The sequence below is a fragment of the Gekko japonicus genome, unplaced genomic scaffold (assembly GCF_001447785.1).
Source record: "Gekko japonicus isolate JY-2015 unplaced genomic scaffold, Gekko_japonicus_V1.1 scaffold1620, whole genome shotgun sequence".
Taxonomy (NCBI): domain Eukaryota; kingdom Metazoa; phylum Chordata; class Lepidosauria; order Squamata; family Gekkonidae; genus Gekko; species Gekko japonicus.
Genome location: NW_015166470.1, coordinates 162,776 through 177,074, shown reverse-complemented (window position 1 = coordinate 177,074; position 14,299 = coordinate 162,776). Strand labels below are relative to the sequence as shown.

The window sequence follows — 14,299 nt, the reverse complement described above, 5'->3', positions numbered from 1 at the left end:
TCAGCTTAGAGGGAACACTGCATCCAGTCATTTTTGTTTGTTTTTCTAAAGAAGAGATTACAAGGCATTCTTCCACAGCTCAAGGGGAATCCTAGTTCCTCCTTCCTTCCCACAGGGACATGTAATGTATTGCTCAGCAGCCAACCCCATAAAGAATAATGAGAAAATGTTCCTAAAGAAGTCTGACCATCTGGTGTTTTAAGTCCATATTAGCTAATTTCATGCGTGCACATTTTCACGGAGCTGTATTAAAAGCATACTTCCTTCCCCCTCCCATACACACACACTCCATTTAATTACTTGACCTACCCATCCAAGGGTGAGAATTGATACCAATGCAAAAGCACCCAAAAGGTTGAAGAAAATGAAACCACCACCATCAGTACCACACCGCCACAAAGCTGTTCGACAGCTCAAGTCATATAGGGACTCCACTCACAAGTGACCAGGGGCTTTCAAACAGCATGTCTCCTGGCTGAATCTGTTTGCCATGGAGTTCGAAACCATTGCACCAAACTGAATAAATGAGATAGTTATTAATCCCATAGGATGCCTCATATACAGTGCCCCCTTCTAGAACTCAACAGACGTTTTATAGCAGCTGTGCTTGCCAGATCACTCCCTAGGAATTGAGTCTTGTTGCCTCTGTTCCTGCTAGGTGTGTATCTTGAGTTAACTATGGCTGTTGCTCCTTTTGATCCTCACATTTATTCCTATCCTTTTATTCCTACCCTGGGTTCTAGGCATGTAAAGCAGAACCTGCGTGCTTTCCTTTGAGTGAATTGTGCTGATTGCTAAGCATGCAGATAGATCTCAGGTGTGGGCAGTGACTGCTGAGGACCGTAAAACAGTGATGTTTCCTTCATACATTTCTAGGGGGGAATACGTGGTTGGAGGCAGTGTTCCCTCTGAGCTGTTAGTGCGAGCTAGCTCACAGCTTTTTAGCCTCTGGCTCACACATTTTTGTCCTACCTGAGAAAGGATGGCTCCAGAGCAAATTAATTTATGCAGTAGCCAAATTGCTTGCTCACAACTTTAATGCCAGTAGCACACAAAGTAGAATTTTTGCTCATGAGATTCCACAGCTTAGAAGGAGCATTGGTTGGAGGGCGGTCTCTTTCCCAGGTGAAAAGTAGCGAGTTCCCCAAGTGTATTCTATGTTCTTCTCCCTCTTAGCTATTCAACAGTCTCTCCCCCACCCTAACCATCAAAGAAACACATGAAGAGAAAGCAAGCAAACAGTAGAAGACTGTCCTGTTGCACTTTGAAATAAAGGAGAGAAGGGAAAAGGAAGCCTTGATGTATATATATCTGGGAAGTAGACAGACTGCCTCCCTTCTGCCCCAGTGCCAGGATTTATGAAATATGCAACAAGGTCATTTAATATATATATTTATATATGGCAGTTTTCTTTATTGATTGCTTGATGTAAAACAATATCAGTTGGCAACTGTTTTCACACATTATAAAAAAATATTAAACTTGGCTCAGTCTGCAATCATTTAAGGACAGCCATATTAATTAACAAATTCCCTCCCTCCCCAAACAAAAACTAAAACAAAACCCTACCAAACAGAGCATTTACAAATGCACACACACAAAAAACACTGCCACTTTGGCTTTATGGGAAAATATCTTATTCTAGATTTAAAAAAAATCTTTTAACATAAATAAGTTAGTATAATTTTCTCAGTGTCTTTACAAAGTTATGTACACAGGTACATTTCAAAAATTAATTTTTTTTTAAAAAAAACATATAGGCAATTTAAAAATACTGTTGAAAGATGTAGTATTTCTTTTTGTTTACTCACTTGCAGGTACGAGAGAGTGAGCAAGAAGAAGGGAGGGGGGAAAGTTCAGGGTTCTGTCAATTTTCCCTCCCTTTCCATTCCAATCATGAATTTTAAATTATTTTTGAAATTATCTAAAGTATTATAGATAGCAAACACTTCTTAGAGAAGGGAATTTAAAGGGTCCCAGAAAAAAAGCCCTTTATTCTGCTACATAATGGAAACAGAGTTCTTGCATACAAATTTAGGACATGATCCCATGCAACGTTCTCCTGTTGAACTTCGTGTGCTCTTCCACACTCACATTCATTCTGTGGGGCGGGGGAGGGGGGAGGAGGAGAATTTCCTGCAGGAATGTGCCCTTAACAAGGAGAAATTCCATCAGCAGGTTCTATCCTTCTGCAATAGCCCATGTTAACGTGTTGATATTTTGTTTTGGAAAAGTTCTGGGCTCCTTTGAGAAAGGGACAATACATCCTTAGAGACCATTTGAAAACACAGACTGTTATTCCCCATACAAATTCTCTGCTTGCTGGATTTGGGAAGCAGATTCCAAACCCATCACCTTTTACCATCCCCAAACCTTCCTAGAACCAACCGAGGAAGAGAGAAAGAGATGGGGGGGGGATTTATGTGCTACATACAGTAAAAACTATATACACAGGTAGTACAATGAAGCAAATGAGGAAACTCCTAATTGCAGAATGCTACATCCAAGGCTTTTAAGAGGCAGATCTTTTATGAGTGCCTGGCTTTAGTGTTAGGTGTGATTTGTTTCAGTGCTTGCAAAGAGTTCTCCATCCCATGGAGAAACAATGATATGTTTTCTTTCTCTTTCATTTACAAACTCTCCATCTTCCTTGCTTCACAAACCCACCGCCTTCAAAGAACAAGGAAATGAATATTTTCTGAAATCTGCAATTAAAGAAGAAAAGTGTAAATCCAGGAAGGAACACTATAGTTCATTTCAAAGTCAGAAGTCGAAGAATCCCAATGTACGGTTGCCAGGAACCCCCTCCCCCCGGCCACTGGGGGGGGTAAGACTCCCAGATCCAGATTAGGAAACTCCTGGAGATTTGGGGGTGGAGTCTGGGAGAACAGGGACCTCACTGGGGTACAATGCTAGAGAATCCACCCTCCAAAGCAGCCACTTTCTCCAGGGGAACTGATCTCTGTTGTCGGGAGATGAGCTGTCATTCCGGGGAATCCCCAGGTCCCACCTGGAGGCTGGCATCCCTATCCCAACAGGCTCCCAGATCTCCCCCCCCCAAAAGCTGGTCCACACTGACAGTGTAATGCGAGACCATACCTCTGGTGTGGCAGGCGAAAAATTGTGGAGCCACCAGGCCTTGCTAGAGGTAGTTAGCTTCAGCTGGCCAGATAAAACCAGACTCTGGATGTCCAGAAACCTCCAAACTCTGGCAGGATCCGCCCACAGCCTGTCAGGTTATTTACTTATTTACCCAGCACCATCAATGTAGAGAGATTCATGAGGAAGAAGACCAGTACTGGCCTGCAAGGAACGTACAATCTCCATCTGACAGGAGGGGAAGGGCTGTGCACTGCCCAACCCATAGGTTCCACTCAGGGGAACAACATTTTTGGAATGGAAAAGCTGGCACAGCTCCTTGCAGGTGGAACGCAGAGATGCTGGGCTGAGGCAACCCCTCTGAAATGCGATGCGTTTTCCAGGCGTGGGGGAGGAACGGGAGGGGGGGGAACCTGCCTCACGCCCCTCTTTAATGGGATTGGTCCACCAAAAAGCTTTCACTTCCCTTTCCAACATCCAAGTAAACAATTAGTAGTAGTTCAGCTTTCACACATGGGCTGCTCAGCTGAGCAGGAGTAACCGCACAGGACATGTTTGTTCCAAACGTCCAATTCCAAACTTTCTCTCTTCAACCAAATTGCCAATCACGTCGGTGAACTTTCTGAGAACACTCCAGCTCTGGGAAGCTCCACGCCCAATGCTACATCTCCCAAACTCCCGCCCTGAATTGCAGTTTTACTTCCAACGTCTTTTGGAATCGCCCTCAAAGCCATAAGGAAATGCCCACAATTTAACATTTTTAGAACGAGCCAGCCCTAAAAGAAGCTTGAAAATAAGCCAGCCTGGTTTCAGTTGCTCTCAAACCCTCCATGGACCTCTCAGCCCCATCAACAGTAGTGCAGCCTGAAGGCGGCAGTCCAAAACATGGGAGCCCACGTCTGAGTAAACAGAACTGATCATTAAGCGGTGGCTTAAGAATAGCAGGCAGCGTCTCCCCTTTGCAGAGGCCTACATTCTCTGGGGAGAAAAGGTGTTTAGCAAAATATGGGCCGTTGTTTTGGTACGGCAGGGCCTTCCTTCCAGATGGCTCTCAAGCTTGAACCCAAAGGGAATTCTTTTCTTGCCATGTGAGAGGAGGCACAATCATCAAACAAATATTTTTAGTACACTCATTGATGGTGCCCAGTGCCCCCGGGCCCTAAACATTCACACAGCCTTATTTTGTTTACCGAGCCCACCTCAGTTGTGGAGATTTACTTTCAACTCCCACTGAAATCTACGGAAGGGGGGAGTTGGGGGGGGGATCAGACTACAGGTGTGTTTCAGATCGCAAAACAAGAGCCACACACCAGCTCGGTTCTGAAAGTCCCCAGCTGCACAACAAGTGAAATCCAGCGGTGCGAACAGAAAAGGTTGAGTGAAGCCCTTCGCTCCCCTGGAGCGTTCTCAGAACTCCGATCCTGGCAGGGACCGGGCGTTTGGAAAGGGCCCCACCTTTTCTGCCAACGACACAACTTTCAACCAGATGCGAAGGAAAACCCACCAAATAAACAATCTACGTCTGATGCCGTCCCGGGCTGGATTTCTTGGGTGTTTGTTCCACTGAGCTGGCACAGGGAGAGTCTTCTGGAATTACCTCTGTCGAGTTGGCTCTTTTGTTTTGATGAGAGGAATCTGGTAAGGGGGGGAAGTTAAAAAAAAATACCCGTAAACTAGGGGAAATATATATATATATTTTAAGTACCTTTGCTGCTCAGCGTTGTGGTCAATGCCAGGCGCAGAGCAAAGGGAGCTCTGGAGGAACACAGCTCAGGGGAAATCTCCCATTATCCTCCACATCCCCAAGTCATTAAGCATGCACAATTTGTCACAGTATTATGGATACAGTGGGGCGAGACTGGTGGGGGACACATACATGTCAGTTGGTCTGGCTGCAGGCAGTTTTACCACCAGCCTTCACCCTCTGCATTGCCTTGGACAAGACGCCAATTCAAACCGCTTGCTCTGGAGTAATCCCGCTAGCCTCAGTTGCACTCCTTCATGCGCTGGCTGAAGAAGCTCGAACCCTTTATCTAACTTCAAGTGTCCTCCCCCTTTCTAACCCAGGCTGGAGCTCCGTGCTCCTTCCCCCCAAAAAAACGCTCCGGTCCAAAACCAAGGGTGGCCCGCCTGGGTCCCTCCTGTAAAAAGGGGACAGGTTTTTTGTAGGGTCGAGCCTGCTTTGTCCGAAAGGCTTTGCCAGAGCCGAAGCCCAGAACAGCCCATATCACAATAAGACCTTGATTCTGGAGTCCCGGGCTTCCCGTTGGCTAAGCCCCCCCCCCCCCCAAAAAAAAGGGCATCCCTGCCCCAAACCCGATCTTATTTGGGAGTCAGCGCTGTTGAGTTCAAGGAACCGCCAAGTTCCCCTGCAAGCCTTGGGCGCCCATCCGCCACAGGGGCTTCCACTTTCGGGAGCAGCCCCCCCCCCCAGCCAGGTTTTATCCCGCCTTTTAATGGGATGGCGGGAGCAGAATAATAAACTAGTACTACCTCGGTCAATGGGATAATCCTGCCTCTGTTACCCTAAACTTCTCGGAGGAGGAGCACAGAAGCCAGCCACCGAGATTTACTTCCCCGTAGGACAGGACTGGAGCTCGTGCACGGCTAAGCCCTGCCTTTCCAGGGATGTCAGATTTACTTAAGAGATGGAGCCTCCGGGTTCCGAAGCAGTCTACCCCTGAACCGCAGGCGCTGGGTTTGAACGGGAGGGGGATCCGTGCCCGGGGGTTCGGGGGCTCTCTGAGGCATCCAGCTGGCCGCTCAAGGCGGCGAGACGGTCGGATCCAGCCCGGCAGAGGCTTGTTGCTTCGGAGACCGCGGCCAGCGCGCAAGGAAACAACCCGGAGGAGAAGGGGGGAGAGGAAGGGGCTTTACCGTCGGGGTCGGCGGTTCGCTTCCTGGGCCCAGCTCGTCGTGGTCCACGGGGCCGAAGAGGCTGCGGCACGCCGAGGGCTTGGGGTAGTCGGCCTGCCGGGCTTCCATCCGCTCCAGCGTCGGGCTGCCATTCGAGAGGCGGACGTGGGACATGGTGGCCCCGGGCGGGCCGGGGAGGGGGGGGGCGGCGCGGGAGCCGAGCGCGCGTCCACCGGGAGCCGCAGGCAACTGAGAGGGCCGCCGTCGCCGCCGCCCGCGCCTTGCATAAGCCACCGCCGGCCAGGCGAGGCGAGGCGGAGGACCCAGAGACCGACGGCGGAGCGAGCGAGCGAGCGAGGGCCGGGGCGGGGCGCCCCGCCGGAGCAGCTCTGCTCAGCGCCGAGCCGCTGCTGCTGCTGCAGAGAAGCCGAGCCGAGCCGCCGCTGGTGCAGGCGGGCGGGGGCTTGGCGGGGGTGTTTTCCCCCTTAAAGGTCGGGGGGGGGCAAGAAGAGGGAGCCGAGCCTCTTTCCCCCCACTTGCCCAATATGGCGATTGAAGGGAGGCTGACCGAGAAGGAAATGATTGACACGGGCCGTCGATTTAAATGGAGGAGGCGCGCCATTGGCTCCGGCGCAGGGCACCGCCCCCCTCCCAACGCTCCGGCCTGGGGCGAGGCCAGCCCCGCGTAAAGGTGGCCCGGCCCAGCGCTCGCCTCGGTCCTCCGGGAGGGACGCGGGCCGGAGAGCCTCGGCCGGGCCGGCGGTTAGGGGCGGGCGCCAATCTCCAGGTGGGGCTCTCTCGGAATCACCGCTGCTCTCCAGACTGCAGAGATCAGTGCCCTTGGAGGAAAGGGCACCCTCGGGGGGCAGGCGGTGTGGCATCGTGGTTTCTCCCTCCCTGGGCCCATCTCCAGGAATCTCCCAAGCTGGAGTTGGCAACCCCCCTACCTGGGGAGGACCAAGTCCACCGGTTGCCGCCCCCACCTGCCTCTCTTGCTGCCCGGCTACTGGCTGGGAGGTGCCCCCCCCTCCCTCCAGGATCTGGAGTCCTAGCAGCGCGGCCCTTCAGGGGGCTGGGGGCTACAAGCAAACACAAGACATCCCCCTGGGCCCTGAGGAAATATAACCTGGGTCCCCTGTGAACCCCCATCCTCAGTCCATCCCCCAGGCTGCCTCCGGCCCCTTCCCATGATTCCTGCCAGAGATTCGCCCAGATCAGTGACTCATGTCTGAGCACAGGTGGTCATTTCTTCTGGGGGTGGCTAATCCTTCCTGGTAATCACAAATAGACATCTTTGGGGAGATCTCAGTAACCCCTCCTCCATGTCAGAGAGAGTGTGCCTCAGTTCTGAGGCATCCAGGAACTGACAGTTTCCCATGTCTTCCAATGCAAGACACCTGCAGCATGCACTCCCTCACTTCCCGTCCACATACTGCATGCCTAGGCACTTCCCTGCTCAGATCCAGACTAGAGATGCTGCTTCTAGGAAAGGAAGGATCATATTCAGTGTTGGGACCTCTCCTGCATGTTGGATGCGCAAAATTTGTTGCAGTAATGGAAGTCTGGAGGGAAACTGTGTTCCGTGTGAAAAACTTTTATGTTCAGAGGGGAGGGATTTGATGAATATCATCAGACTCCTGTGTTGGGTCTTTGAAATAAGGGGGTGCGGGAGGGAAGGAGCATGTATATGAAAGAAGAAGAGATTGGATTTATACCTCGCCCTTCACTACCTGAAGGAGTCTCAGAGCGGCTTACAAACTCCTTTCCCTTCCCCTCCCCACCACAGACACCCTGGGAGGTAGGTGGGGCTGAGAGAGCTCTGACAGAAACTGCTCTTTTTCAAGAACAGCTGTGCCAGAACTATGGCTTGCCCAAGGTCATCCAGCAGCTGCAAGGGGAGGAGTGGGGAATCAAACCCGGTCCTCCCAGATTAGAGTCTGCGCACTTAACCACTACACCAAACTGAAAGATGCGAGCAGCGGCTCAGGCAGGAGATGATGGGGTGCCCGTCTCTGTTGGGGGCGCCTTCAGCTGCACACATGGGGCAGGGATCCTCACGCCCTTCCTCCAGCATGGGGCTGTGTAGCAAGAGGGGAAGGCGGAGCACTAATGAATCCAGAGGGGCAGCAGGCAGTGATGTTTCCAAGGAGTTCCCCTGGCAGCAGGAAACCTGGTGGCCTTTCTCTGCTCATCCACCCCCAGTGAACAGTTGACTGGAGAGAATTTTCCTGCTACATTTGGGTTCCTCCTTGCAGCAGAACTGGGGTTGCCAGCTCTGGATGGGGAAATACCTGGAGAATTTGGGGGTGGAGCCTGGGGGGGGAAGGACCTCAAGGAGGGGCAATGCCATACTGTCCACCTTCTAAAGCAGCCATTTTCTCTCCGCAGGAACTGATCTCTGTGTCTGGAGATCAACGGTGAGAGTGGGAGATCTCCAGGTGCCACCTGGAGGTTGGCAACCTCAAGAAATGACAGCCTCCCCCTCTCTATATATGCATGTATCCATCCCTGGCACGTGTGCACGCACACACACACCCCTTTGCATCCACAAGGCATCCGAAAGCTTTCTGGGGCACCCCTGACATAAACTCGCCCCTTTCCGTCTGCACTTTCACTTCTCAAGGTTTTCTAAGCAGCAGACTGGGGACCCGACACACGGGGACTAGTCCTGCAATCCTTTGTAAAATTACACTCTTTGAAATTCACTGAAGTCAATGGGCACCGAACGGTGCCATTCTGTTTAGGTCTGCAGTGTGACTCTCTTGGCTTACACAGTTTTCTGATTGAAACTGGCTTCCCTTCACTGGAATGGGGAAAACTTATTTATTATTTATTTATTTATTTTTCGCATTTATACCCCGCCCTCCCCGATAGGTTCAGGGCGGCTGAGAGGGCACCGGTTTCATTTGCTTTCCAGGGCTGCTAACAGCCCCTGAGTGTTTGTTCCAGGTTCTCTAAGCAAAACTGCATGGGTGGGGCAGTAACCCTGAACTGCAAGTCTGATCTAAACCAAGGCCTGGATGGTTCTAAATTTGGTTATTGAGTGCTGGGAGGAGCCCTCTGAGCTCCCAGTTTATCCAGATTGGGACCCTAGATGGCTCTTCCCGGCACTTTCCCCTTCCTCCAGTGTGATATTGCTAATAGAAGCCAGCCAGCCTGTTACACCGTAAGTCTCCTGAAATCCACACCAATGCAATACTTTTCAGCAAAGTCACTCCATGCATTCAACTGCCAGTCAATAAGTGAATAGCTGAAAGCAGAGAAACGATATTGTGTTTTTAAATGTGTGTATCAGGCTCTGATGATTGGCAGGTGAAGATCTGAGCTGATTCCACTGACAACTCCTTTGAAATGATGAGAGGAGAAATTATAGTTTTGTTCGTGGTTTTGTATCCATTATTCAGAAATGCAACAAGTCATCCCTTGAAGTTACCAGCGACAAACAGGCATGTGTGAATCAGCTGCTGCAGCCAATCACAACTCCCTGTATGATGCAAGGCCAGCTTGGTGTTGTGGTTAAGAGCAGCAGATTCTAACCTGGAGAGCTGGGTTTGCTTCCCCACTCCTCCTCCACGTGAAGCCAGCTGGGTGATCTTGGGCCAGTCCCAGTTCACTCAGAACTCTCTTGGCCCCACCTACCTCACAAGGGGTCTGTTGTGGGGAAGGGTAATTGTAAGCCGCTCTGAGACTCCTTAGGGTAGAGAAAAGTGGGGTATAAAAACCTAATCCTTTTCTTCGTAGCTGACATTCAGACTTTTTAGGAGTACATTTAAAACGTTTTAGGTGTATGCATAAAATGTAATGTGTGAAGCAGCTCACTGTACACTAGACAAAACAATGTTTTTAAAGCCATTACGAGGATCTTCAGCATTCAGGTGCTTTGATTTCCAGGAAAAAGCTGATGTTTTGGAAGGACTGAAAACCAGAGTTTGGTAATGGTTCGAGTGTTGGGCTCAGAGCAGGGGACACAGGTCCATATCCCACTAAGCCCTGGAGCTGAGCAGTGGCCTTGGGCCTCTCATGCGCTTTCAGACAGGTTTCCTGTGAAGGAGAAAAGTGTATATGCCATCCTGCAGTCCTTTAGGGGAAGGAGGGAGGGTTCAAATGTGCTACATAATAGCCAGAAATTGCCGTCATTCTCATGCCTACTATCAAAACCCATATATTCATATAAGAACATAAGACCCCTGCTGGGTCAAAACAGTGGTCTATCTGGTCCAGCATCCTGTCTCACACAGTGGCCAGCCAGATCCTCAGGAGGACCAAGAATAGGGCATAGAGGCCGAGACCTTCCCTCAATACTGCCTCATGACACTGGTATTCAGAGGTTACCTGCCTCTGAATGTGGGGGTTCCATTTATTCATCAATGCCACAAATCTGTCTAATCTAAAGCTGCCTAAGTTTGTGGCCATCACTACATCCTCTTGACAGCAAATTCCACGTCAAGTAAAGAAGTATTTTCTTTTGTCTGTCAGTCTACTGCCCATCAGTTTCATTGGATGCCCTCAGGTTCTAGTATTTTGGAAGAGAGCGAGAGAAAGTTCTCTTTGTTGACTCTCTCCAGCCTATGCATAATTTTTACAAATTTCTACCTGTCCCGGCTTAGTTATCTCTTTTCTAAACGGAAAAGACCTAAACCAGGGGGGCTTCTATCAGGCCCGCAGTGGAACTGGCTGTCTTCTGCTTCTTCTTACAGTTCTGCTGCTGCATCATTGTAGATTTGCAGCTTACAGATACACACCTGAACAGCATACTCAAGATTGCAATAGCACAGAAATTTTGATGCAGTAATTCAGAGCAAGAGGTGTCAGTTATCAGACACTGTTAAATAAACAAAATATTGCAAGCGTGCTAATGTTTTAAGCAACGTTTTTTCATTAAGTAAAAAAAGAGCTTTGTGTTTGTGTCCTTTATAAAGTTGATATCTCCACTACCTGGCATTACGTTTTATGCCATGCATGGCCTGGCCCAACGAGGTCTCGTTTATGTCAGCTCCAGCCCTTATAACGAGCTCGACACCCCTGACCTAGACTCTTCAACCTTTCCTCATAGAGAAGGTTCTCTAACCCTTTGCTTTCCCTCTTCTGTATCTTTTCCAGCTATACAATTTTTTTAAAAAGACATGTTGACCAGAACTGCAGAGAGAACAACCCCAAGTTCTCTTTTTCTCTTAGTACAGAGTGTCAGCAGTTTGCAAATGTCCTTTAAAAATCCTTTACAGGCCATGCCTTTGGACGTCAGTAACGATGAGACTTTGTGAACATCTTTTGGCAGGGTTTTCCAGAGAAAGGGAACAGTGAATAGAAAGTTGAAAGGGGGATTGAGGTGGGGCAGGCACTCAGCTTGCATGTGAGTTCACAGGAAGAGAGGCACTCCTTAATTCAGACATGCAGGTCCAAGGTCAGGAGGGTAAGAACCAGCATCTTAAATTGAGCCTGGGAGCAGTTTGGCAACCAGGGCAGCTGCTTTGTGTGTGCTTTGCAACTGGGTGGTTAAAGTAGCGTGGATCAGCGTGGCCAGCTCAGTTGAATCTCAGGGGAAAGGACCACTTCCAAATGCAAGGATACTCGCCCAAGCAGTTTCTCAAAAAGGATAGTGCTAAAAGTACTCCAAGGCTTTTTAACAGGCTTGGGTAACAATAACCTCACTCTGCCAAAGGGAAGCAGATAAATCCCCTCTAGAACATCAGCTTTGCCGCCCAGCATCAGTTCTATCTTGTCTGCATAAAGCTTCAGCTTGTTCTCCCACATCCACTCAACCAGAACATCCAAGCACCGGTTTAGGACACATCTGGAAGCTTGATTAACAAAACACAGAGATGAGTGTTGTCAACATATTGATGGTGTCCAACTCCAGTGTCATGCACAATCCCGTTTAATGGCAACCTCATGTATATGAGAGGGAGCACATGCTGAAGTCCCTCTTCTAGGTTACACTTCTGGTTTAACCATGCCTCTCAGGACTTTTGGTTATGCTGAGTTTCCATAAAATTGCCTGGATCTCCAAATACACCTCTGTCTGTCTGCTGTCTGTCCATCCATCCATCTACACACATACACATAAGAGAGCAGATGTTGAGGATGGGTATTCTTGGCACATGCCTGTAAGATTATGCATATAAACACTAAGAAATAGAAGATGAAGTCCTGTGCATTTTCTGAAGAAACATGTCTGAGGATGCTGGAAACAATAGGAACTACATATCCCAGCTTCCCTGAATGTACCACACTTACAAATATTCATGAAATCAGCCAGGTGGTCTTTAGCTTTCTCTCTGCCTTCCCTGCAGGAAATGAGGCTATCACTCTGATATCATTCCCTGCCTACGCAGCTACACTACCTCCCAAGTCAGAAGTATGAAGGAGGGAACAGCCAAAGAGGTCCATACAGCCTGTGGACTCCACAATGTCTGCAGGCGGTGGCATTTGAAGATCCGATAACTGTGCTGTCTAGATCAGAGACATCAGAAAGTCACAACAAGAATGCATTGAGGATTAGGCCATACCCCATGTATCAAGAGGGGTGGACATTGTCTCCACCTCCCAATTGAATTTCACCGCCCTTTCTCGGCGAGCTCGTGTGGTAAGAGTCATAGGTGAGGCACAAGTTCAAGTCCCTACTCAGATACACAAGATATACAAAACTCTATGGTTTTCCCTTGAATGATAGTGGTCCCGCCCCCAACGTGCCAAATGCGATGACATCACTTCTGAGTGATATCATTGTGGTGCGCGTGCAAAGCGCATGCGCCAAGGAGCTCCTGGAGAGGGCCAGGACTCCCCCCACTGCAGCCATGGTAGGACTTGGCAACCCTAACCAGTTTTGTTTGGTGACCGCCCGTGCGCTGGGCTCTCGGGGGTGAAGTTTGGTATGTACTCCTTTCATATCAGGGCTGCCTCCACAGCTGCGGTGCTTGGATACACCGCTGTTGATATTAAGAGGCTGGGTAAGTGGAGATCTTCAGACTACAAGAGTTATGTTCGTCCCCTTGTTGCATCCTGAATGCGTGGTTATCAGGGGTCGTTTCGTAGAAAAAGAGCTAGGGGAACTCATTAGTATAACTCATTAGCATATGCCACACCCCCTGACATCCCCGGAAGTGTGTCATAAGGCCACACCCCCTGACATCACCGGAAGTGTGCCTTGCAGCTCCACTGCTGAGCCCCATGAGGGGCCTGGCGGTGGACCTGCAAGGCCGGTGGGAGTGCAAGGAAGCCCCGCGAAGGCCCTCCCTGGCCCCAGGCAGGCAGGGGTGGGGAGAGGCAGGGAGGAAGCAACTTACCCTCCCTCTTCTCCTGCCTCCTCCTGGCTGAATGAGGGCCGGAAGCGGGGCGACCGGAAACAGGGGGCGGTGCTTCGTCATGTGCCCTGCCCCCCCGTACCTCACCCGGGGGAACTGCGATCCCCGCGATCCCCCCCGAAATGACCTCTGGTGGTTATGTTGTATTATGGAGTTACCTGTTGTTTCTTTTAGGTGCTGTGTCCTATGGCAGGAGGAGAAGAATCCTCATCTGCGGGCAAAGCTATGCTCTTTGGGCTGCTCATCAGGCCAAGAGGGTGGCCATCGGTTCCCAGCTGGGGCTGAGCAAATGGGCCACCGTTGAGTGGAAAGGGCATAGGGGCCTGCAGTGGCAGGGCCTTCTGCCAGTGCTGTTTGAGGAGAGGGCTGTTCCTCCACCTCATGTTCTTGTCATCCATTTGAGTGGCAGCGGCTTGGGCCTTGTAAAGGGGAAGGCCCTAGTGGTGCAGGTCAGGGATGCTTTCAGATTCATTTGGAGCAGATGGCCAGAGACGGTGGAGGTATGGTCAGCAGTGATCCCATGCCTGGCCTGATGGTGGTGGTGGGGGTTGGGACCCTAAGGAGACAGACAGGGCCCAACGTAAGGCTAACAGGGAAATTTGTAAGGCCTTGGAGGATGGGTTGGGCCACTATTTACCGCAGCCCCCCAGATTCGTGGCGAGCGCACAGAACGCTGTTACCTTCCCACCAAAGTGGTACCTATTTACTTGCAATTTCTTGCTTTCGAACTGCTAGGTTGGCAGGAGCTGGAACTAGAGACAGGAGCTCACCCCATCATGCGGCACCTGGGTCTTGAACTGCTGAACTACTGCCAGACAATCTCCCCAGAAATGGAACTCCATACCCCATGAATTAGTAAAGGTAAAGGTAAAGGTTCCCTTGCTCGAAAGCCAGTCGAATCCGACTCTAGGGTTGCGGTGCTCATCTCCGTTTCAAAGCCGAAGAGCCAGCGCTGTCCGAAGACGTTTCCGTGGTCATGTGGCCGGCATGACTAAACACCAAGGCGCACAGAACGCTGTTACCTTCCCACCAAAGTGGTACCT

At 50.3% G+C, this 14,299-nt stretch overlaps 1 protein-coding gene across 1 annotated transcript; it reads right to left on the bottom strand.

The window, feature by feature from the left end:
• Positions 1 to 1,407: 1,407 nt before the first annotated feature.
• Positions 1,408 to 6,400, bottom strand: CDKN1B (cyclin-dependent kinase inhibitor 1B (p27, Kip1)). The gene is given in 4 exon segments (XM_015412110.1): positions 1,408 to 2,705; positions 4,604 to 4,734; positions 5,977 to 6,005; positions 6,008 to 6,400. Coding segments are annotated over 3 exon segments (270 nt in total). The 5' UTR covers positions 6,130 to 6,400; the 3' UTR covers positions 1,408 to 2,705; positions 4,604 to 4,615.
• Positions 6,401 to 14,299: the final 7,899 nt, after the last annotated feature.